General features: G+C 34.8%; 3 protein-coding genes across 3 annotated transcripts; all 3 read left to right on the top strand.

Moving 5' to 3' along the window:
- The first annotated feature begins 5,520 nt into the window (after nucleotides 1-5,520).
- LOC121301099 (hemoglobin subunit alpha-like) lies at nucleotides 5,521-6,588 on the top strand. The gene is made up of 3 exons (XM_041230233.1): nucleotides 5,521-5,684; nucleotides 5,929-6,136; nucleotides 6,341-6,588. Exons 1-3 carry the CDS (start codon nucleotides 5,590-5,592, stop codon nucleotides 6,467-6,469), a joined length of 432 nt encoding a protein of 143 aa, XP_041086167.1. The 5' UTR covers nucleotides 5,521-5,589; the 3' UTR covers nucleotides 6,470-6,588.
- A 4,460-nt stretch (nucleotides 6,589-11,048) lies between these two features.
- On the top strand, nucleotides 11,049-12,383 carry LOC121301039 (hemoglobin subunit beta-like). Its single transcript, XM_041230125.1, has 3 exons — nucleotides 11,049-11,205; nucleotides 11,453-11,675; nucleotides 12,113-12,383. Exons 1-3 carry the CDS (start codon nucleotides 11,114-11,116, stop codon nucleotides 12,239-12,241), a joined length of 444 nt encoding a protein of 147 aa, XP_041086059.1. The 5' UTR covers nucleotides 11,049-11,113; the 3' UTR covers nucleotides 12,242-12,383.
- A 7,379-nt stretch (nucleotides 12,384-19,762) lies between these two features.
- LOC121300553 (hemoglobin subunit beta-like) lies at nucleotides 19,763-20,984 on the top strand. The gene is made up of 3 exons (XM_041229125.1): nucleotides 19,763-19,894; nucleotides 20,168-20,390; nucleotides 20,650-20,984. The coding sequence occupies exons 1-3, from the start codon at nucleotides 19,803-19,805 to the stop codon at nucleotides 20,776-20,778; spliced, it is 444 nt and encodes a 147-aa protein (XP_041085059.1). The 5' UTR covers nucleotides 19,763-19,802; the 3' UTR covers nucleotides 20,779-20,984.
- The last annotated feature ends 3,495 nt before the right edge of the window (nucleotides 20,985-24,479 follow it).

The following is a 24,479-nucleotide window of genomic DNA, read 5'->3' as shown; positions in this document are numbered from 1 at the left end:
ATTTGCCAGAGATAAAGGCGTTATTGGCAACCGCCAGCTCGTAGCAGGGATTGCGGGCTATTGCAATTAAACAAACTCTCTCTCTCTCTCTCTCTCTCTCTCTCTCTCTCTCTCTCTCTCTCTCTCTCTCTCTCTCTCTCTCTCTCTATATATATATATATATATATATATATATATATATATATATATATATATATATATATATAAGAAAAGTCTTAAAATATGGGTTAGAGTACAGTAAACACGTGCATTGACAAAGTAGCCTGAATCTTATTTTAACAAATAAATACATGCAAACGCTAAGAGTTTGTGATAAAAGGGCCCCCCTCAGAGCTGACAATAAAGTGCTGAGTAGGATTAGAGGTTGTCAAACTTCTGTTTCTTATCGCGCCTTTTAAACAAAGGCCCCTTTTAAAGTAGGTTGTCGTGTTTGGGAAGAGAAGCACTAGTTAGGCGTTTCTGAGGCAGCGTGGCTCTCCAAGCAGATGCAATGGACGTAGATTTCAGGTGAGCTCGATTAAACGGTTAGATGTAAATTAACATTAGCAAATAATGAAAGGCATATTACTGAATTAAAAATGGTACATTGAAATTTCGTTCTGTTCGATATTTTATTTTAAAACACTTAAACTCAAAATCAGTTATTGTAAGGTGACATTGGTTATATGTTGGGAAATATTTTTAAGAAAAATAAAAAACTGAAATATCTTGCTTGCATAAGTATTCAACCCCCCCACATTAATATTTGGTAGAGCCACCTTTCGCTGCAATAACAGCTTTAAGTCTTTTGGAGTAAGTATGTACCAGCTTTGCACAGTGTTGGAGTGATTTTGGCCCATTCTTCTTGGCAGATTTGCTCCAGGTTGTTCAGGTTGGTTGGACGACGCTTGTGGACTGCAATTTTCAAATAGTGCCACAGATTCTAAATGGGATTGAGATCAGGACTTTGACTGGGCCACTGTAGGACATTCACCTTTTTGTTCTTGAGCCACTCCAAAGTTGCTTTGGCCTTGTGCTTGGGATCATTGTCCTGCTGAAAGGTGAATTTCCTCCAAAGCTTCAGTTTTTTAGTGGACTGAAGCAGATTCTCTTGCAATATTCTCCTGTATTTTGCTCCATCCATTCTTCCTTCAATTGTAACAAGATGCCCAGTCCCTGCTGATGAGAAGCATCCCCACAGCATGATGCTGCCACCACCAAACTTCACTGTAGGGATGGTGTGTCTTGAGGCATGGGCAGTGTTAGGTTTGCACCACACATAGCGCTTTGAGTTTTGGCCAAATAGCTCTATCTTGGTCTCATCTGACCACAAAATCTTTTCCCACATCGCAGCTGGGCCACTCTCATGCTTTCTGGCAAACTTCAGACGTGCTTTCAGATGGTAATTTTTGAGTAACGGCTTCTTTCTTGCCACCCTCCCATACAGGTCAGTGTTATGCAGAGCTCTTGATATGGTTGACTGGTGCACCATTACTCCACTCCCAGCCACTGAACTCTGTAGGTCCTTCAAAGTGATTGTTGGCCTCTCTGTGGCTTCTCTCACAAGTCTCCTTCTTGTTTGAGCACTGAGTTTTGAGGGACGGCCTGGGTGGTGTGATGTAGCTTCCACTTCCTGATTATTGATCCAACTGTGCTCACTGGGATATCCAAACACTTGGATATTATTTTGTACCCTTTCCCTAATCTATGCATTTGTATTACTTAATCTCTTACTTCTGTAGAATGCCCTTTGGTCTTCATTTTCCTTCAGATTCACAGCCTTACCAATGATCCTCCAACAGTGGGGTTTTTATCCAGAAAATGTGACAGGAACTTTAATGGTTCACAGGTGGAGGCCAATGGTAAGGTAATTGTGTCCTCGTTAGGGCAATTTCTTTCATCGGTGCAAACTGAGAGCTTCCACAGCATAGGGGTTGAATGCTTATGCAAGCAAGATATTTCAGTTTTTTATTTTTCTTCAAAATATTTCCCAACATAAAACCAATGTCATCTTACAATAATTGATTCTGAGTTTCAGTGTTTAAAAATAAAATATCAAACAGAACAAAATTTCAATGTACCATTTGTAATTCAGTAATATGAGAGAATTGGTCAGGGGTCTGAATGCTTTTGCAAGGCACTGTATATAGTCGCAATTCTTATGGCAAAATATAGATTGACATTTAAGTAACCCTTTCTCCAAAGCAGACAGGTTGGGCCACAAAAGAGTTCTGTATATTATCATCGTGTAAAACGCTGTCAAATATAATTTGGATTAGGCAAACACAAACAATTGTAGATATCACTGAGCGCAATGTTCCCGTTCCAAAGTGTGACCTCACGGTTACCGAGACACATATCGTTAACCCTTACCCTAACTCTGTGGCCTGTCTAGTCAACAACGAAACGAAGTTGTAGTATTGTGATTTATAATATAGTCAAATACAGGTTGGCAATACATAATACTTTTATTGTATTTGTTGACATATTTTACCAGGAATTTCCTTGAGGCGCAAATTACCTGATTTTCAATAAAGTCATACATGTATAAATTAATGTGATATCTTAACCCCTTCAAGTGAGTGTTTTCATAAACATACAACAGCTATCATCAATACAATGCAGCATATTAAATAGCATTTGTCTCCCCCAAATGGTTAAAACGAGTTACTGCATTGATGAATTACTGAGAACCGTTGCAAAGTGAACAACTCCCTCGCTGCTGACGAGATACAGAGATTTTGCAACAAGCCCCACTATCATGCTCCATTTTATACATTATAGATGGTCTTCTGTCAATCCGCACAGACAGCCTTATTAAACCAGGTATTGCTAAACGCAGTGTATGAACACATTATGTGCATGTCTGCGAAGCAATTTATAACTTCTACGATGGCTTGAGTAAACCAGTCCAGATTATTGCTTGATGCAAAACACACACAAACTAATTTTGGTTGCAGTGTGTCTGTTACCATGAACGTAGCGTCTGTGCGTTCACTGCTTTGTTGTGGGTAAACTCCGATCGTGTTCAGCTACAGGTTTAATGAGCACAATTGGAAGTTTATGTGAGACTACTTCTGTTTTCTTTATTTGTATGTTGTTTTTATTTTTATTTATTTATTTGTTTTTTTTTTACTATCACATGCAAAATAATAAAACTTGAATCAAGAGGCGTGGTGTTTGTACTGTTACAAGCAAGCGGATGAGTCGTACACGCTACATGCGCATATACAGTGTTGCCTGCAGGGGGAGGGTTGTGATAGCGAATTCTTTAGGTTTTTTTAATTTCTAAAAGGCGGTAGCTGTAATACACCAAATACACTGAGAGGAGATAATACCCCCCTCAGTCATGTCAAGTTTCATGTCTATAAATCTGTTTTATAATGCATACCTTTTTTTTTTAAGTTATTGCAGGGCAGCTTCTCCAACTCCACTGAGCTCACACAAACAATTTTAAAATGTCTAAAAATGCAATAAATAACTTCCATGACCATGTTTATTATGCATTGTTCCTCGGTATCCTGTTAAGCGCTTTGTGATGGTGGTCCACTATGAAAGGCGCTATATAAAATAAAAATTGATTGATTGATTGATTGATCAGGACCGAAGGGGGTATTTTCAACATGAACTCTGTGTATCATGTTTTAAAGTACAACATCAAACTAGTTAGATAACTGTATAAAACACAAAGCTAAGCAGATCTAAACGTTCGTTAGTATTATTTTTAATTGTGCATCAAATGTATTGTTTCAGTTGTAATTCATCTAAACTTAAAAAACCCACATAAATGACAATACTGTATGTTTGTTTCCATATATATATATATATATATATATATATATATATATATATATATATATATATATATATATATATGCATTTAATTCCAATCGACATTATGGTTGTTAATTTCCACCAATCGACAATATGTAAATATTATAAGATATATATGGAGATATGTCTTATATATATATATGACTATGTTTGTTTCCAAAGATATGTATATATACCTTTAAAAGAGGGAAATCCAGAAAGTTCTGCAGAGTCTGCAGATGGTGAATGGGAGATAAACGTGTCAATAGCTGTAGAAGCCCTCAGCGCTAACCACACCAGTCAAATGGGACGAGAATGTGTGTCAAGGATGAAAAATTGAATAGCATTTCTGATATCCCGCTGTACAGTAATACATACGGTTTTAGTTTAGCATTTACATTTACAATACGATTGTTACATTTCTTTTAATGACAACAACCAACTTTTTAAAAAACATGACAACAATAACATACAAAATAGTTTAAATGCTGAATGCAAGTGATTGATTGTTAAAGCATAGACCTACAGACAAACATATATTTTTTAGCAGCCTAGAGCTGCCATTCTACCGAGGTCAAACTTCGGTTTCAAGCTATAGCTGCAGTATTTATTTGACTGCTTGGAATGGACAAGTCAACCTCCAAATCTATGTTACAGAGCAAATCAACAGAGAAAATGAAGGAGTCTTTTGTACTTAACCAGAATGTGTACATGAGCATCAGCACTGATGATGCAAAAAATAATAATAATAATAATAATGAAAAAAATAAAAACGAGGATACGACCTCGGTGTCCTCGTAGCTAGTTACGGCCATGATTCTTACCACTGTTTGCTGATAATGGAACGCAATTTTTATATCTGAATATTTAATAATCCGAGGGCAAACTAAAGACTATTTGCTTATAGATTAGTTTTGATGAAATATCTTGCAATAATTGAGCTTAAATAAAATGAAACACACACAACCTCCTCTCTATCTTTCAAACATATTATATATCTATTATATATATATATATATTATATATATATCTATATATTTATATATATATATATATATATATATAAGTGTATATGACAGAATACTGGTTTCTCATGTTTGTATTCTCGGTAACTTTATACCCCAACCACTGGGGTGTTATGACAAAAAAAAAAACGGGGATCCAAATCTATATCGCCAAGCACCTTTACAGAGGATAAAAGTAAGGTCACACAATAACAAGTACATTCTGAAAATGAATTATAAATATGAAGCATGTTGAACCCCCATCATGGTTCTCAAAGTACATTAACCATTAAATGCCATGCAAGAACGGTCTTTTATTTAGTACGGTTTTTATTTAGAGGAATTATTTACAGAACATCAACAAATAAACAGGCATTGTGGTTCTTTAAACAATTCATGGTTCGTTTTAATATTTTGAATAAGGCCGAGTTCGGTTTATTAAGACCGAAGTGTATATTAGTTATAGACAGTGCTGTATTTATACAGTAATGAGTAAGACTCAAAAATTCAGCGAAGGCTGTAAATTGTAGAAGAAAAAAAAAACGTTGTTGGGGTACATATGTTTATCTTGTGTAGGACGGCAACTTGGCATCATTCCACGCGGAATGGGTCACCGCTGTTCTCGTTGCTGGTGGGGACTCTTGTAACCAATCAAAGGAGAGTTTTAATTTGATTGTCTCTGGGAGTGTCTGACGCCTGGCCAATATAAAGGATCCTCACAGCTTGAATTGTCACCAGGTTTTGTCCTACGCACACTTGTTAAACAGTTGGAAAAGAAAACGCAGACCGAAAGATGACTCTCACAGCAGCAGACAAAGCCCACGTGAAGGCTATTTGGTCCAAGGCAGGCAGCAAGGCCGAGGAGATTGGCGCCGAAGCTCTGGGAAGGTAATTAAACTTCGTTGACAACAATGCATAATCAGTTATTATTATTATTATTATTATTATTATTATTATTATTATTATTATTATTATTATTATTATTATTATTGCTCGACATTGAGCGGGTTTCATGGCGACATGTCAGTGAAATTAATAAAAACGAATAAAAACTAAAGTTTTCAGTAACTTGCAAATTATATTAGGTAGTACCTTAATGTTAACAAATTGAATGTTGTCTTTTTTTTAATAGGATGCTCGAGGTCTTCCCACAGACCAAGACATACTTCTCCCACTACGCCGAGCTCGGTGTGAAATCAGCTCAAGTGCGCACCCACGGCAAGAAGATCATAGACGCGCTTACCGGCGCAGTCAACCACATAGATGATTTCACTGGGACTCTGTCCTCTCTGAGCACTCTGCACGCCAACACATTGAGAGTTGATCCTGCCAACTTCAAGGTAAAAAAAACAAAAAAAAACGCCAGACTTTAATAACTTTATATCGATATTTCTGCAATGATATTGTACTGTAGCTACGTGGAATAAATATTAAAATGTTTTCTTATTGTGTTTATTACTGTTAAACTTCATTATAGGTTCATCTTGTCATTAAGTATTTGGAAGTGGCATTGATTGATTGATTGAATTCTGTTTTCATCTCAGATCCTGTCCCACACCATCCTGGTGGTCCTGGCCCTTTACTTCCCTGCTGAGTTCACTCCGGAGGTTCACCTTTCATGCGACAAGTTCCTTGCCCTCGTGTCCCACGTCCTGGCTGACAAGTACCGCTAAAACATCGAGAGCCGAGCTCAAGGCAGGACTCTTACTAGCCATGTCCAGCCGGAGTATTCAGTTGTTGTCAATAACAATATGAACATGGAATAAATAAAAACTTTTTTCCCCATTAAAAACAGTCTGGTGTTCATTTCTATACACATAACATATGCTTTAATGTATTTAAATATTTAAAAAGTGTAACAGTACGATCTCAAGGTTTCTGATGGTCGTGCACAGTCTTTTGCCATCCAACACAATCAAGCTTTTTCCTTTACTGTTCTTTCAGCAAATGATTTACACATGGGGTTGACGCTTCAAACAACCAAAACCAGACACTTAACCATTCAACCATTGAGTAGGTAGAGTGCTGTCTCAATCCAACGCAATTAGTGGCAGCGGAAGTGAATAGGAGTCTCAATTGATCAGTTGTGGTCGGTTCATTAATTTTAGTTAACAAATAATTACAGTACTTCTGAATGGCTGCCATGTGTGTGGATTTAGCGCAGCAATATGTGTAATAATTTATACTCGCTTCAGAAATTAATGGTTCAATACAAATTCTACACACAGCTGAAACTTTCCAAATACAGTAACCACCATGTGCTAACTTAAACATTACTAATTAATCATTAATATATATATATTATAGATAGAATCACATAACCACATGTATAGTATATATGGCGGAGTGTACTATTATATTTAATTTAGCTACATAAACCACATATAGAAAATCTTAAATATTAATATAATATATATATATATATAATATATAGATATAATATTATATATATATACACACACACACACACACACACACACACACACACACACACACACACACACATACACATATATATATATATATATATATATATATATATGGAAACAAACATACAGTATTGTCATTTATGTGGGTTTTTTAAGTTTAGATGAATTACAACTGAAACAATACATTTGATGCACAATTAAAAATAATACTAACGAATGTTTAGATCTGCTTAGCTTTGTGTTTTATATAGTTATCTAACTAGTTTGATGTTGTACTTTAAAACATGATACACAGAGTTCATATTGAAAATACCCCCTTCGGTCCTGATCAATCAATCAATCAATCAATTTTTATTTTATATAGCGCCTTTCATAGTGGACCACCATCACAAAGCGCTTAACAGGATACCGAGGCACAATGCATAATAAACATGGTCATGGAAGTTATTTATTGCATTTTTAGACATTTTAAAATTGTTTGTGTGAGCTCAGTGGAGTTGGAGAAGCTGCCCTGCAATAACTTAAAAAAAAAGGTATGCATTATAAAACAGATGTATAGACATGAAACTTGACATGACTGAGGGGGGTATTATCTCCTCTCAGTGTATTTGGTGTATTACAGCTACCGCCTTTTAGAAATTAAAATATATATATATATATAGATATATATATATATATATATATATATATATATATATATATATATATATATATATATATATATATATATATATATATATAAGAATATTCTTTATGGCTTGCATGTATGGCCTTTTTGAATTAGAATTATTAAAATATAGTCAGTGTTGCCATCGTTTTACACTAAGGAAGTAAATAGCCTATAGCAAGAAACAACCTGAGTTAGTTGATGGCCTTTCTCTAGAACTCTTTACAAAGAACTACTCTGCTAGTTCTATATAGAGTATTTAATAGAAAACCAAAGTGTTCTTAATACATTTTCATAATTCGAGTGTGTGTAGTATATAGTATATTTAAAGAGCAGTATGAAGTTTTCCTCAGTAAATTGCAATCCATTTGTATAAGCAAGACACAGCTTCCCACTAGGTACAACATTCCCATCTTATTTCCCTACCATGTCCATTCAAAAGACACAGCTCTCTCATTAGAAATGAGATCCAAGATGCACGTTCTTGTATCTCATAGGTATTAATTAATCCCAAGTACCTCATTTTGAATGAATCGATTAAGGAACTTTTCTATTTGATCCCCTACTTGCCTTGTGCCAGTCAGATTCAATCCATGTTATAATTGAAAGGAGACCCGAACTGTAAAAGTGACCGCCTATTACAGATATATTTTCAATGGCTTGAACTGATATTACAGTAAATGCAGAACCGGTACTGACCCAAACAAATAAAGAACAATGATACAATAAGTGCAATGCAATTAATACTTGCATTCGTTTAAAAGCAACAATTGAATAGAACTCAGTGCATTCCATCTCAACCCACATCCTTTTCATATTAAAGTATTTTTTTTATGCAACATGTATTTAACCCCTTAAGGTACACAAGGAACTGAGCGGTTGTGGAAACGGTGTCTTATTAAAATACATTTGAGAGTGATGCAAGTTTCTGATCCCTGGGGACGTTATATATATATATATTATATATATATATATAGAATATATCTATATATATATATATATTATATATATATATATATATTGCAGGGGAGCTAGTGATCACTTTGAATATATATATATAATATATATATAATATATATATATATATATATATATATATATATATATATATATATATATATATATATATATATATATATATATATATATATATATATATATATATATAACATACAAAGTTAGTATCGTGTTTGACCTCCCTGAGCATTAATACAATCCTGCAGCGTATCTTTCGTTGTTCTTGCGTTAATTAAAATCATGTCTTTCAAATGGCTGTTTACACAGATTCTTAATCAATTCATTTTGGCAATTTGATCTCAACTCAAATACCAAGCACTGAGCACCTGACGTGTTTTATGAAAACATATGACTTTGAGCTCAGTATTTTGTTATCCCAAGGACCAATACTACTCCAACAATCAACAAACCTATCTGCTCACTATTTAAAATGGAAATAGCATTATGTATGTGCCCAATGAGCTATTGATTGTTGCATTTTCATTGTGTATCAATGTATATAACAAGATGATTGATAGGTCATATTAGGCACATACAGATAATGTACAGAAAATTAGTTTGTATTTGAACATTCTAATCTGAAGCTATAGACAACATGACAAGCATTCGAAAGAAAAAAAGATAAACAAAAATATCCAGTGTTAATAATTAATAATTAAAAGTATGGGGGATTCAGTAGGGATGGAAATAAATGTATTCAACCTTGGGGCATTTGTATGAATTTATTCATATATTTACATATGTGTTTTTTTGTTTTGTTTTTTTCTTATTTATTGCATTACCTAAATTAAGATAGTTAATGAACACTTTAAATTAAACGGGTTTTTCAAATGGTATTGTTTATTATATTTTACTTTCGATATGATTATGGTATCTTAAATTAAGTATCATTAAAAAGTATTAGCTTTACTTTGTTTTTTTTTCGTTTTTTTTTTACTGATAAGCCTTTTCTTAAACGTATCTCTGTTAACAGCAGTTAACACATGCAATTGAATTACTAATACCAAGTAAGACGGGCCTTCTGCCAAATACTCGATTATCAAAAAAATGCAACTAATTTGGCAAAGGTAACAGAGGTGACTCCACCTTCCTGTGCTCGAAGATAAGCAGCTTGTAAAATTCCACTTTGTAAACTTTTTTCAACAAATAAAAAGTATTTATTTCTTATTAAAAATACAAATTAGTACCAAATTAATATGTATGTAGTGTTAATACAATGAACAATAAATAAAACAAAATGTGCTCTAAAAAACTGCAGGGTTAAAAGAAAACATTATTATTATTATTATTATTATTATTATTATTATTATTATTATTATTATTATTATTATTATTATTATTATTATAACCATGAGAACTATATTTAGAGTTTTCTTGTGCTTCATTTTTTTAAAAATGTAACACATTAATTATTGAAACATTTTGGTTCTGTTTGGAACCTCGGTGGTTCAGTATATATTATTAATTATTTATAAGACCCAAACAAAATAATGGTTCAGGAGAGTGTCCTGGTGTAACAACCCAATTATTGCACTGGCCAATAACCTTTTATTGTTATTCAACTTACTGGGCTAGTGCGTTTATTTCCAGAACATATCCAAATTCGTCTTTCTTGTAAATGTGTTTATTTGCGAAGACTTATGTCATAACAATATGCACTTGTATATTCAAAAGCACACACACACACACATATACATAGCAAACATTTATATATCAGAAGTATATTTAAAATAAATAAACAAAGAAACAACCAGACACTATAATGGCTTTAGTCCTAGTATTGGCTCATTTATTTCTTTAAAATTTTAGAATATTACAATATTACAAACAAACACAAATGTATTTATTCAACACATTAGCGACCATAAACGTGATGTATTGACGGTTTTTAATTCAGATGCCATGTACATGAATGGGGAGACGTTATTTATTTTTATACCTATTGAAATAAGGAGTGGGGTGTGTGTATATATATTTTTTTTGTGTAATACCTGTTGTATGTAAAGGCATAATTTTTCACAATAAGCACTTCAAAGCACGTGCCAAGGCCACGCCTCTTGTGAGAGATCAGCCAGTCAGCGTCAGGTTCCATGTTGGGTGGGGATTTCAGTTATCCATAAAAGCCAGGTGCAAAGAGTAGGTCTGTACAGGATTCTTTGTGGATAGCTTATTGCACACCATCCAAAGAAAACAAAACAACCACAATGGTTCACTGGACAGAGGCTGAACGCAAAGCCATTTTAAATACATGGGCTAAAGTGAATGTGGATGAAATTGGCGCCCAAACTTTAGTCAGGTACTCTATACAAATATTGCATTTGGAAAATACGAAGAAAGGATATGGTAGGATGCGATAGGATATGTTAACATTTTTACTGTAAACAAATTGTAAACTTTTATATTAAAACTATATGTTTTTGTGTAATTTATAACTAAGTAACTAATAACTTTTAGATTTTAAAAAAAACGTACGGGTGTATAGATTTGTAATTAATAATCTTATTCTTGTTTTTAATCAATAACATCCTTTTTTGTTTTGATAGGCTTTTGATTGTGTACCCTTGGACCCAAAGGTATTTTAGTAGCTTCGGTAACCTCTCCAATGCCGCAGCCATTGCTGGAAACGCCAAAGTCCACCATCACGGCAAGGTTGTGCTCACCGCTGTCGGTGACGCTATTAAGCACATGGACAACGTGAAAGCAACTTTTGTAGAGCTGAGCAAGTTACACTCCGAGAAACTTCACGTGGACCCTGATAACTTCAAGGTAGGGTCACTCCTGTAACATATCTAGCGAAAGTGCTCAATGCTTTAAATAAAACTGGGTTTATGGGTCAGGTGAAAATACTCAAATTACAAGAATATCAACAATAAAAAAAAATTGTTCACAGAAGAAAAAATTACAAGAATATCGATTTAATATCCAAGAGTCAACGTGCCTTTTTATTACTGGTATTTTACTTTAGAAGTCGGGTAAGATGTGCAATAAGCAATGAAGTTTTATATTTTATCTACAGGAAGAATTCTACCTACATGCAGGGACAACAGAGACTGTTTTGAATAACCTGAAACAAGTAATTCATGCATGCTGGGACAGGTTGTTTCCCGGATTCAAACTTTTGCACTGGGGAAAGAATAAAACCTAGTGTTGGCACTTTTGAAGATTAACAACGCGGTCTTGTCTTGTTTTTTCTTGTTCTCCAGCATCTTGGTGATTGCCTGTCCATTGTTCTGGCTGCCACTTTCGGACAAGCCTACACCCCAGATGTCCAGGCTGCATGGCAGAAGATGATTGCTGTCATCGTTTACGCCCTGAGCAGTCAGTACCACTAAACAACTGACGTCACTGTGGTCCAGCATCCACCGTGTAGCCACGGGAAAACCATCAGGAGATATCGTGTGCAAAATCTAATGACGTTTCTCATTGGTGTAAACTAACAGCTTTGAATGACAGAAATAAAACATTTTAACTCAATCCTTCTTGTTTGTTGTTTAATATCACTTGGTGCACTACAAATATTAAAAACACAGAAACATGTAATGTTTGGGGGGTTTGGGTTGTATGCAGGTCATTTTAATTAAAGACAAATTAATATTGTCTTAAATGAGCTCTTTTAATTGCATAGACTTGCTTCCCACCAGCTACATGGTTATTTAAATTAGTCTCCAACTCTTAAAAGGGACACTAGAGGATTCGTTAAAAGTAGCAACTTGAGTCCGTCTTGTGGTAAAGTGGGAGGGATTAAATAAGTGCTATTGGGTCGTTCATAATTTATATCCCCACAGCCAGTTAAGTTGAAATACAGTTCCCATGTCTTCCAAAATGAAGAAAATAAATATCTTTACACAGACACATGTTAAAGAACTAATCGTCAATCTTATGCAACAACTTCTATACACGTATATCACGTTCATTCTTTGATGATATACTTTGGACGCAGAAAAACTGTTAAAAAATAAGTGTATACCGTACATGCTAAAATATGTGTATTTAAACGGCTGGTTTATACTGTTTGTACAGTTAAACGAGATGCCGCACCGCAAGAGATCTTTAGGGCAACATTACACAAAAAGCCATACCAATGTCATTTATATAGCGCAGCTCGTGTCAAATCATCACGGGCGCTTTACAAAAATAAATAGCAAGTCTCAAACCACTAGCTAGTGAAAAGCCAAATCAAAGGGTTAAAGGATCTTAGATTTAACAACACTGACAGAGTCAGCATTCCAGATGTCATTTGGAAGCAAGTTTCAAAGTGAAGGAATTCTGAAACTACAAGTTATTGCACCACAGGTTTTCCCGTTCTTATTACCAAGAGGCCATCAAACAAGCCGGTTTATAGCGAATAAGTAATACTTCAAGCAAATAGGTAGGTCTAGAACCACGAATAGCCTTGTAACGCAGAAACAGCGTTGCAATGTGCTGCTTCGCGGGAAGCTATAGGGACCTTAGAACTAGGAGGATATGACAAATATTCTTCGTATGTGTAGGTGTTGTTGTTGCTGCATTTTGTATTAGTGGGAACCTGTTCAATAAGTCATCAGAGACACCAGCAAATAAGATATTATCGTAGAGGTTACACAAGACTAAATCAGTGGCTCCGTGTCAGCCTGAGACAGCACAGGACTCACGCTTTATTTTTCAGGTTCCAACAAGACATTTTAATAATTTAATGTAAATGGTCATCAAAAGTCAAATCAAGATCGAAAATAATTCCCAGGTGACAACATGGACCAGAAAGAAAGATCAAACATCCAAGTCTGATTACTGATTATATATAATCCAACCGTTGTTTTTTTTTCTATGACGCACCCAACAGATATTATTTCTGCTATAAGCACAAACACCGTAACATGGTTTATCTATTAAAAATATTCGCACAATAAGCAATGTTTTTTAAAACGTGATATTTCAGTGAATTTATAAAAAACAAATGTTCTTCCGAAACAGTATCACTAAATATACAAGACTGCTTTTGTTGTATTAATACATGTTCTTTAACAGGCACTTGCATAAACATTGCAAACCCACGAATTTCCCATTCAAAGCACCAGTTCACCTGGAATTCAGCACCTTGGTCAGCGACTAGTGTTAATTTCGATTCAAACAGCAGGGGGCGTTCTGGGTGGTTTTCTTCTGAAGGATGTGATCTGCATTTTCCAAGACTATGATATCGTTGTCTGTAGAATACTAATGTATCCTCGTGAACCGCTTGATTTTATAAGTTAATGAATGTTAATTAAACCCGATTATTAGTATTTACCCCACTATAAACCAGTATTTCTGATTTTGTGCTGCACCAATTACGCAGTGCTTAAAATCCACCCTCAAAAGACATTTTCATAAGCAATACATTCCCTGTGTTTGGTACAAGAACACGGTCTACTTACAGCAGTATCATGTTTACTCGCTCCAGTTATTGTGTATTTGAAGTTAGATTATTTATTTATTTTTTTTTTTTTGGTTGTTTAAAATAGAGACAGCACAACTTACAGGTAAGAGAGCTGTTTAACAGGAACCAATACAGGTACTGTTGAGTTTAATTGTCCAAGTCCACTGCTCTGAGTGGGTGGAACATGGAGGTAAAACTCATGAAAGTTTATTCTGATGATGAGATCATAGTGGAAGTTGCTCAACCTTTTGTATACTACAACCTATTGAAATGTTATTATTATTATTATTATTATTATTATTATTATTATTATTATTATTATTATTATTATTAAGAAGAAGAAGAAGAAGAAGAAGAAGAAGAAGAAGAAGAAGAAGAAGAAGAATGGTAGCTTTCATTTTCTTTTACAGTGCTCATCAATAGGGATATTGTAACCTGGCCAAATAAAACACATTCTTACTCATTATATGTAACCAATATCGTTACAATTGTAACATAGTGATTTTGAAACACAGTATTGATATAAATACACAGAATCAAAGGGTGAAACAGAATGGGATTAACAAAGCATTTACCTCCCTGCCTTCAATCACCAAAACAAAAACCAAAATGCTGATATTATATATTTCTTGGAATTGTCGTTTTTCCATTTCTTTGTAACATTATTTCCATCTATTAAATTAGCTGCTTAGTGTAATTTCTATATTTGTAGATGGTGCCATCTAGTGACCAGTGGCAACAACGCACCTGAAATAAATACTGCACAGTATCAAGAAGCCCAAAAGGATCCCTTCGTGTTCAGAAATATTAGATGCACTATGTTTAGAATCAAATCAATAATATAATCAAGCCAATCATCAAAATCGCAGAAAACATCAATATTTCTGTTTACTTATGATACTTCCTGAATGGGTGTAGATGCAGATGTATTTAGTTAGTTAGTTGGTTAGTTAGTTAGTTAGTTAGTTAGTTAGTTAGTTAGTTAGTTAGTTAGTTAGTTAGTTAGCGCTTAGTTTCTGTTCTTATTTAAGTTCCATTTGGTGGAAAGGTAAGTGACAAAATCACCCAGTGATTTTCTGAAATTATAGATATTATCAATTCCGTCCCTAATAAACTTCTCAAAGATGCTCAATTGGAACATATCAACATGTAGACTATTGGGGCAATATGAGCCGGGGTTTCCAGATTGGATGTTTAATCTTTGGAACTCTTATTTTGAGGCTCCATGTATGAATAATGAAACTAATTAGAACCCCTTGGTTTCATATGAAACCCATTATTTCTAAGAATCGTACACACAACTAATAATCTACCTAAAGCTTGGAAGAGCCATGTGATTCTGAACGCCTGAAAACATTTTTACTACAGAGTGGAGAGTAGAGCATAGGGATTTGCATGGAAAGGCAGCCCGGGGTGTTATAAATGTGAATGTTAATGTTAACAGTATTTCATAGATTTGAGGATGCCTTTGAACAGAACCGGTGTACTTTCACAATATGCTTCCCCATCAGAATTTGCTAATGGTAACAAAATTTGACAGTTATAGATGTCACAATTTGTCTCCCAATCAGAAAGTGCTACCTTTGTTTTTTTGTTGTTTTTTTTTTTTTTGTGGCGAAAAATATGGTAATAAATTTTGACGGGTCATACTATGATGTCAGAAACTGCTACCCTTGTTTATACAATGAAAAAATATGGTAATGAATTCTGATGGGTCATATTGTGGTGTCAGAAACTGCTACCCTTGTTATACAATGTGAAAGTGGTAATAAATTCTGACGGGTCATATTGTGGTGTCAGAAACTACTACCACTGTTTATACAATGAAAAAAAGATGGTAATAAATTTTGACAGGTCGTATTGTGGTGTCAGAAACTGCTGCTCATTGCCAATGTTTTGGCAATAAACTGTTGCCCACCTTGTTTTTTGCCTCCCTCGTTTCTCCCATGCTAACCCGCTACTTCGCTCCCTCCACTGGCTCCCTATCGCCGTTCGCATCCAATTCAAAACTTGTACTCGCCTATCACTGCCTCAACCTTTCTGCTGCCTCCTATCTCCAGACTATCATTTCTCCTTACACCCCCTCTCGCCCCCTACGCTCCTCCAGTACCACCAGATTAGCTGTACTCCGCCGTCCTCCCCCACCCCGCTGCTAGAACCTGTTCCTTCTCCACCCTTGCCCCTTAGTGGTGGAACGGCTTATCCACGGATATCAGGACTGCTTAGTCCCTGACCACCTTCCAGTGCCTCCTCAAGACACACCTGTTCAGACAGCATCTATAAACCTCACAACTCTCGAGTATACTAGACTATATGGCACCCAATTGTACCAGTATTTGCATCATCTTGTACTTGCACTGAACTGCTCCACACTTTGTTGTATTCTACTACTGCTCTTAGTTATAACTATTGTCTGTATCTTGTACTTGATTTTACTCTTAAAGGTATCTGTATTCACTTTTTTTGGTAATTGCTCTTATTTTAAATTGTTCTTGTCCATTTATCATGTTTACTACGTGTCCTTAATGGAATTTACTAATATAAGCAAATATTGTTTTACTATAAGTTAACTGCTCTTATTCAAATTCCCTCTAAAATGTAACTATTTACTGTATTCTTTATTTTGCTCTTATTTGAATTTGATCTTACTTTCTACTGATTTTACTGCGCTTTATAACTGCGTGTGTCTGTCCGGTGATATTTTGTAACAACTAAGCCGCCCTGCATAAGGGTGTCTGCTAAGAAATAAATCATAAAATAATAATGATTTAGAAACAGGGAAGAATAATTACCGCTGTTTGAGACATACTTTAAACAAACAACGTTTATACTACATATTTTAATTTAAGTGAAATAATCTTATGAAGGTAGCATTAGCCATGTTGGGAAACTAGTCAACAGTATTTATTGTATCCATTTACTTAATACCAATAAATGACCAATAACCAGGCCCCTTCTCCCAATTGCACACTGAATGACCTCTACTGCTACTGTGCTTGGAAAAGGACTTTCCCATAAGAAATAGGCAAATGACTTTACAAATTCAGAATGCGAACTAAAAATGAGTAAGCCAAATTACTGTTGCTGTTAAAGGAATTGCACCATGTTGTATTTACAGTTAAACAGCGTCCCCAACTAGTCTATGCCACTTGAAGATGTCATATTCAGTATTGTTATGGGAGTTAAATTGAGTTCTCACTCATCTGTCGATATGACCTAACTCAGCATAGTGGGGCCCCGAGCAATTACTATGGTTTCTAGCCGCTAAAACCGTCTTCCTTTTACATAAAATGGGGTGCCTTTGATTAAAAATGTATATTTATTTTGAAAAAAAGGAATGAGGAAACGGGAATAATAAACAATAATAAGCAATTTGACTTCATAAAGTGAAAACATACGAGTTAATGATTACTTTATTTGTTGTTATATTGACCACGTGTGTTACCCAAACCTTCATTACGGGCTGGTATTATTATGTTGCGTTACGAATAACGAGGATTGTTTCGTTCACCATTCACACTGAAAGGAGAGTATATTTAAAAGCGGTGATACTGGTTCAGTTTTGACCAGTTTCTCCTATCGTTTATCCCATTTTTTTGATAGGTTAAATCTACATTTATAAAAAAAAGTAGAGTCACGTCGATAAGGAAACAGCTGGACAACTGCCTTGGTCAAGTGCCACACCTTTATCGGGGTTACCCTATCTTCCAATTATCATCTGAGCTGCAGGAGTCACTTTATATTAACGCATATATCAGTCGGTGCCAGAAAGGGGAAATTACTTCTTCATCGTTAGTAAGTGGATTACTTATATGGTAGGCTACTGCTATGTGATGTAATTTCCCCACTGTATTTTTAAATCATTAGGAAAACAAGCACAGTTTTTCTAAATGTTTATTTTTCTATTATATTAAAGCATGCAAGCATAATTGAATGGGTTCACGTATAATTATTTTTTTTCAGTCAACCCCTAATGTTAAGTTATTAAGATTTTGAAGATTAAATAAATATAAATATATATATATATATATATATATATATATATATATATATATATATATATATATATATATATATATATATATATATATATATACACACACACACACACACACACATTATATATATATATATATATATATATATATATATATATATATATATATATATATATATATATATATATATATGCACTGACTTAACTTATTAACAAATTTATTACAATTTACAGGAATAATATTAATACAAGAACTAACACTTAATCCAGAATCCAAACATATTTTATGGACTAGTAATAAATAAAAGTATAGGTATTGAAACTTTGGTCTGAATATTTTTAGTTTACTGTTAGTAGACTATCCTTGGATATGCATTACATTGCACCTTCATTTAAAAAAAAAAAATACTTAAAATGTACACCTTGCTATTTATGCATCGGATACCATAGCGCTATATATTAATGCATATACATGAACAAAAAAAAGCAAATGAAAGAAAGAAAGAAAGAAAGAAAGAAAAGAAAGAAAGAAAGAAAGAATAAATCATTATTATCAGTAGCGGCACACGATGATCTGAATATTTTGCAGTTTGATAATAGTTTGAGCAGTTCCATTATCTTCTCAATAACATGTATTTCTAATGACCATTTCAAAAAAAGCGAGTTTATTTTAAACTATACGATGACGCAAAATTGTATGCTATGCAACTTGGAAATGTGCCAACCTCCATTTGTTCTTCAAAGTACGAATAGTGATTATGTTTAGCCTTGCTGTAGTTATAATTCTCAGTAATATGTATTTATAACAGCCAGTAAATAAAATAAAATGTTTCATTTTGGTTATTGACCTAAATATTGAATGATATCTATCTATTTACCTGCAGCTAACAGATGACAAAGTATGCAGTTGACAGACTGAAATAAGGCTTATGAAAACCATAAATTCTGTACTCTAATACTGAGTAGCTACGATTACGCTTTTTTAAAATAGGAACGGAATGCATTTAGCAGAATATAAGAGAAATTAGTTTGCACACACAATTTGTGAAAACAAAAAATTCTGCCAATAGTCAAGCTACTGAATAATACAGGCTACCTTTATTATTGCTGCTGCTTCTACTACTATTAGTACTAATAATAATAATAATAATAATAATAATAATAATAATAATAATAATAATAATAATAATAATACATTTAATTCCAAGAGCTAGACACTACAGTTTGCGTAAAGTTTCTACTACATGTATATATCTATGTGTGGAACAATGCTATAAAAGTGTTATGGAGTGTTTTGCAAAATAAAACTATTACTATTTAGCACTGTTTACAAATCAAACGCTTTCCGTAGTTGCTACTTTAATTCTGATTGGCTGCTCAGGGGTAAACATCCAGGGGTGGAGCTTATCACTTTGTACTTATATACGGGAATGGCTGAAGTGATGGATACCAACATCTTTCGCTTGCTACCTCAGCTACCAAACGAACCAACCAATAATTGACAATGGTGCACTGGACCGAAGAAGAGCGTCAGGCCATCGCTTCAACCTGGGCCGAGGTCAACTTGGAAGAGGCAGGCCACCAGGCCCTGACTCGGTAAACATTGCCTTATTTAATTACATAAAGAAAGAAATATTCGATGTATAGGGCATTTAAACTTGTCCTGCGAATTCATTTAGATGCTTTTCTTTATTTAATGTTTAAACTGTTAATTTTGTCAAAAAGCATCTGCACCCATAATCTTGTACAGCTGAACATAGTCTATATTGTTATGTATTTACTTGATGTCACATTGTGTTGTTTGCTGATATGTTCAATTCTATTTTTAATGAACTTTAAAGTTAACCCCAATTTAACTTATATTTCTAGGGTGCTGGTTGTGTATCCCTGGACCCAGAGGTACTTCAGCACATTCGGCAACATCTCCAATGCCACCGCCATTGCTGGTAACGCCAAGGTCCGCGCTCATGGCAAGAGGGTAATTGTGGCTCTCGGTGACGCTATCAAGAACCTGGACAACGTGAAAGCGACTTACGCCAAGCTGAGCGAGTTCCACTCTGAGAAACTCCACGTCGACCCCGAGAACTTCAGGGTAGGCTTACGTATCTGAGTCAACGCACTTTTGTGTACCCACTTAAGCGAAGGAAAGTTAAGGAGAAAATCTGAGGGTGGTATAAAATCCCAGTTTAAACTCTCTTAAGAATCCCATAATAAAAATGCAATCAAAAGGTTTACTGAAATTGAGACACTCCCAAGTTTGTAACTTTATAAATACAGCAGAGGGCATAACAATTGTGCAAATCTATTTGCAGTCACTTCAATGTAACTTAAATTATTTGCTTTTGTTGTAGCTCCTGGGGGAGACGCTTATCATCACCCTGGCTGCCCAGTTCGGCGCTGCCTTCACCCCTGACATCCAAGCTGCCTGGCAGAAGTTAATGGCTGTTGTCATCGCCGCCCTCAGCAAACAATACTACTGAGAGCCCTCTACCGGAGGGCCCGGTTCAAGCTGCCCGCGCCAGAACTGAGAATCTTCACTGACAGCACCAACTACTGCTTCCTTTTCATTGTTACAGTATTATTATTTCTGTCAGCCACATGCCTTTTTAAAAAATGAAACAGATCAATAATTACTTGTCAATAAAATATTGCTTTATTGTCTGTGTATTGTCAGATAGTATTTAAGTGCTGCATTGTTGCTTCAATAAAATAAAACAGTTATTCATCTATATCTATATTCGTCTCATTGATTTTAAATGCTGTTTCTTTTTAAGTTATTGAATTGCCTTAGCCAGTGTATATAAAATGATTAAAAATGAATATGACCATTTTGGCTGCTTACACCAAAACATAAAAAAACAGATATCTCACTGTATACAGTATCTTTAACATCTAAGACTCTCGCCCGCGTTATAACAACAACAACAAAAATACCAAATATGCATCTACAAAATGAATAAAGAGGAAATACATATCTAAAATTATACATTGCTCGGCATCTTTCAGCCAATCAGAGCGCACGTTTTGCTTTCTGCATTCCACCACAGAAGAAAACGTATTCGTGACATCACAGTACCATTTTCAAAATAGTACCCTATTTAAGGTATCACCAATGTGTAGGGGTAGATGTAGTATAGGCGCAGTGCAATTAGTTTTCACTGCGTCCCATATAAGCTTAAGAGCAATGCAAAGGACTGAACACGCACAAGTAATGATCAGCGATTATGATAACGAGGGTCTCAGTGAGCGCATCGGTCTATTAGCGGCAGCACTTGCAGCCCAGAGATGACGGAGTTAGGAGTACAGAGAGCTGTAGTCGCTCTCTGACATTTGTGGAGCACGAAAATACAAACCAAAATAAAAACATATGTCAGAGGAAGGACAGCTAAGTCGTCTTGGCGCACGGAAAAGAAAAGAAACGTTTTCTGAGAAGGAGCTGAGAGTCCTTACGGCTGAAGTCACTCAGCATGAAAATGAGTTGTCTGGAAAAGCCTCAGCTAACATCAGTTATGCTAGTATCCTTAGGAAATTATATGTACTGGTCTGCCCTTTTCAGCATGACATCCAGAAATTTGTCCAGCACTCTGGAAAAGGTGGATTGGGCTATCCCTCCAGACATTCCAACTGTGGACTGAAGGAACAAGAGGCTAAGTAGTGCAGAGAACACAACATTATCACATGTGCAGGGATAGCGGTCCCTAGATTGATGCTGGGGTATCTATCAAATTAGCACTGCCATCATTAAGAACTAAACATAAGTATGCAACCGATTATTCACACACTTACTTTTTTATGCACTTTGCAATGTAGCAACACGTGTTTTTATGCCAGTAAAATATATTCCCATGATTTTAAAATGAACTTTAATTTGCGTTTAAACTGCATGGCGTCAGTATGGAATCACTTCCATGCTCATCAGAATTCCCTTGCAACACTACCCTTATTGAAGAAAAAAAAATACCACACTTTCTAGGCCTTACTAGAAACCGATATGTTTCTTACATAGCCCAAGGGCAGAATGCTGAAGGGATCGGGTTAATTGATACGATCTGGTGCTCCTGGAGTACTCAGAGACTAGCAGATAGACATTAGATTCTATTAAATAATTATAAAAATACAAATACTTTTGGTACAACTACACTCTGTCCCTTTACTGAACTGTTACAAAAATGTCTGATTTGGCTGCACTTTAATAAATTGGGCACATATCCAGCTCGATGCTGTTTCTATGCCAACGCTAAGTGCATGCAAAAATGTGTCCAATGAAGAATTAATCTGTTTAAAACACATGCTGCAGTATTGTTGTGATTTACCATGCTTTTATTAATGCATACGGAAATACATTATGCCAAAGCTGTACTTTAATGGTATTTAGTTCGTAAAAAAAAAAAAAAAAAAAAACACTTTGGAAGTAATAGTCTTTATACCATCAAGAACACACAACGCCAGTGTTTTTTTTTTTCTTTAAAAAAAATCGTGTTGTCCTGAATCTTAAGGACATTTTTTAAATGCTATTGTGTTTTGTTGATCTGTAATGATATTGTGCATTTTTAAATGCTATTGTGTTTTGTTGATCTAGCATTGTGCCTCCCGGAGCTTTACTGATCAAGGCCCGGCATCTGTTTGCCACGTGATCACGTAGATCCTGCGCTGGACAGATGTCCTCGCCCTGGGAGTGGGTTTGTCTCCATCTATCTCTTTCTATCAGCACAAGCAAATGGGGCCGTTTCTTCTACCACGTATCAATCTACACAAGACCAGCCAAACGATTCGACTTAAAAACGGAACTTTCAAATAGTGTTTTAATCATAAATCATTTTTACAGATGAGCAAAAGCTTAATTACAATTATCTAGCCAAACTACTTAGCCTATTGGCAACGTACACCGCACACCAGGGCCACATATACTATTGCTGAATCGAATGAATTTATGAAAAACTTTAAATAACCCTAATCACATTCCCTGACGATTAAACTATCAACTCTATTTGTCACATAGGATAATTATTTGTGGTTTTTTGTTACTATTTTGTTTGCGGTATCTTCTTTTTTTTGCGCAAGAAATGAAGCAGATATTAGGATCTTAATTGTGAATAAGCAAATATATTATTGTTAATAATAATCGTTTCTTATTGTTTTTCTGTGACACACACGAATGGATTATGAATTCCAGGTATTTAAAATAAAGCCTTCCACTAAAGTGTTTTGTATACACTCAAAAAATCTGCTTTGAATTTAGAAAACATAAGTTTTGCCAAAAAATTCAATCTTATGGAACAATTTCTGAACACATTTTAGCTTTTATTTTTTAGACCATACTCTACACGTACACAATAGTACATGTATATTAGAAATACTATTTTTTTTAATAATCGGTTGCATAGGATTTGTGTTCAGTCCTTTAAATCTTGATTTATATGAACCACATGCTCAAATTTGAGAATGCATAGGTCAACTGTTCTGTAGTGTTTTCCCCAGTCTCTAAAATATATTGACCACATTTGGCAGGCAGACTGTACAGGCTAGGAGTGAGAATAGCATAGCTAATGGATTGTTTACAATACAAACATATAATCCCAATTAATTTACTGAGAAGTTACTTCGATCTCATTATTGGCATGAAGAAGGTTATGTCATGACAGAGGGAACGTCCTGACAATTATTTCCATTAGATATGAGTTGGAAAATATTCCAATTAAAATAGTGCCAAGAACACCTTGATTTATAAAACGTAAATTATATGAGTTTTGTATTTTTTTGGCAGTACGAGCACACGACCCTACATCTGAGCGATCAGTGACTAAACATAGATAAATAAATAAAAAAAACAAGCCCTAGATTTCACAAATAGAAAACAGATCGAAATGTGTTCTAATAGTATATCAAGACCAAATCGATTACAGGTAAGGCAAGGAATTGACCTAATTGGGGTATACACATATATAATATGTTGTGCTTGCAAATGAATAAATAATTAATAATAACCAAGAAATGAAAATGATAAAGTTGATGCACACGTTCAAACCATACATTTTAAACGTGTTAACGTTTTAACTTTGACAGTGACATATCACTTTTTCCCCCCACCACACTGGGTCACAAAAGAGGCCCATTTCTGTGCTTATTGGTTGTTGTTTATGGGTGGAGCTGCCAGCTTGTGTTTATAAACCCCACAGCAGAG

Source organism: Polyodon spathula, chromosome 26 (genome assembly GCF_017654505.1).
Source record: "Polyodon spathula isolate WHYD16114869_AA chromosome 26, ASM1765450v1, whole genome shotgun sequence".
Taxonomy (NCBI): domain Eukaryota; kingdom Metazoa; phylum Chordata; class Actinopteri; order Acipenseriformes; family Polyodontidae; genus Polyodon; species Polyodon spathula.
This window is presented reverse-complemented; position numbering and strand designations above follow the sequence as displayed.

What these genes read in the sequence shown, in the direction of transcription:
- LOC121301099 (XM_041230233.1), top strand. Translation starts at nt 5,590, where the DNA reads ATGACTCTCACAGCAGCAGACAAAGCCCACGTGAAGGCTATTTGGTCC. An exon ending in GGCGCCGAAGCTCTGGGAAG is followed by an intron (nt 5,685 to 5,928) that starts GTAATTAAACTT and finishes TTTTTTTAATAG; the next exon opens with GATGCTCGAGGTCTTCCCAC. An exon ending in TTGATCCTGCCAACTTCAAG is followed by an intron (nt 6,137 to 6,340) that starts GTAAAAAAAACA and finishes TTTTCATCTCAG; the next exon opens with ATCCTGTCCCACACCATCCT.
- LOC121301039 (XM_041230125.1), top strand. Translation starts at nt 11,114, where the DNA reads ATGGTTCACTGGACAGAGGCTGAACGCAAAGCCATTTTAAATACATGG. An exon ending in GGCGCCCAAACTTTAGTCAG is followed by an intron (nt 11,206 to 11,452) that starts GTACTCTATACA and finishes TTGTTTTGATAG; the next exon opens with GCTTTTGATTGTGTACCCTT. An exon ending in TGGACCCTGATAACTTCAAG is followed by an intron (nt 11,676 to 12,112) that starts GTAGGGTCACTC and finishes CTTGTTCTCCAG; the next exon opens with CATCTTGGTGATTGCCTGTC.
- LOC121300553 (XM_041229125.1), top strand. Translation starts at nt 19,803, where the DNA reads ATGGTGCACTGGACCGAAGAAGAGCGTCAGGCCATCGCTTCAACCTGG. An exon ending in GGCCACCAGGCCCTGACTCG is followed by an intron (nt 19,895 to 20,167) that starts GTAAACATTGCC and finishes TTATATTTCTAG; the next exon opens with GGTGCTGGTTGTGTATCCCT. An exon ending in TCGACCCCGAGAACTTCAGG is followed by an intron (nt 20,391 to 20,649) that starts GTAGGCTTACGT and finishes CTTTTGTTGTAG; the next exon opens with CTCCTGGGGGAGACGCTTAT.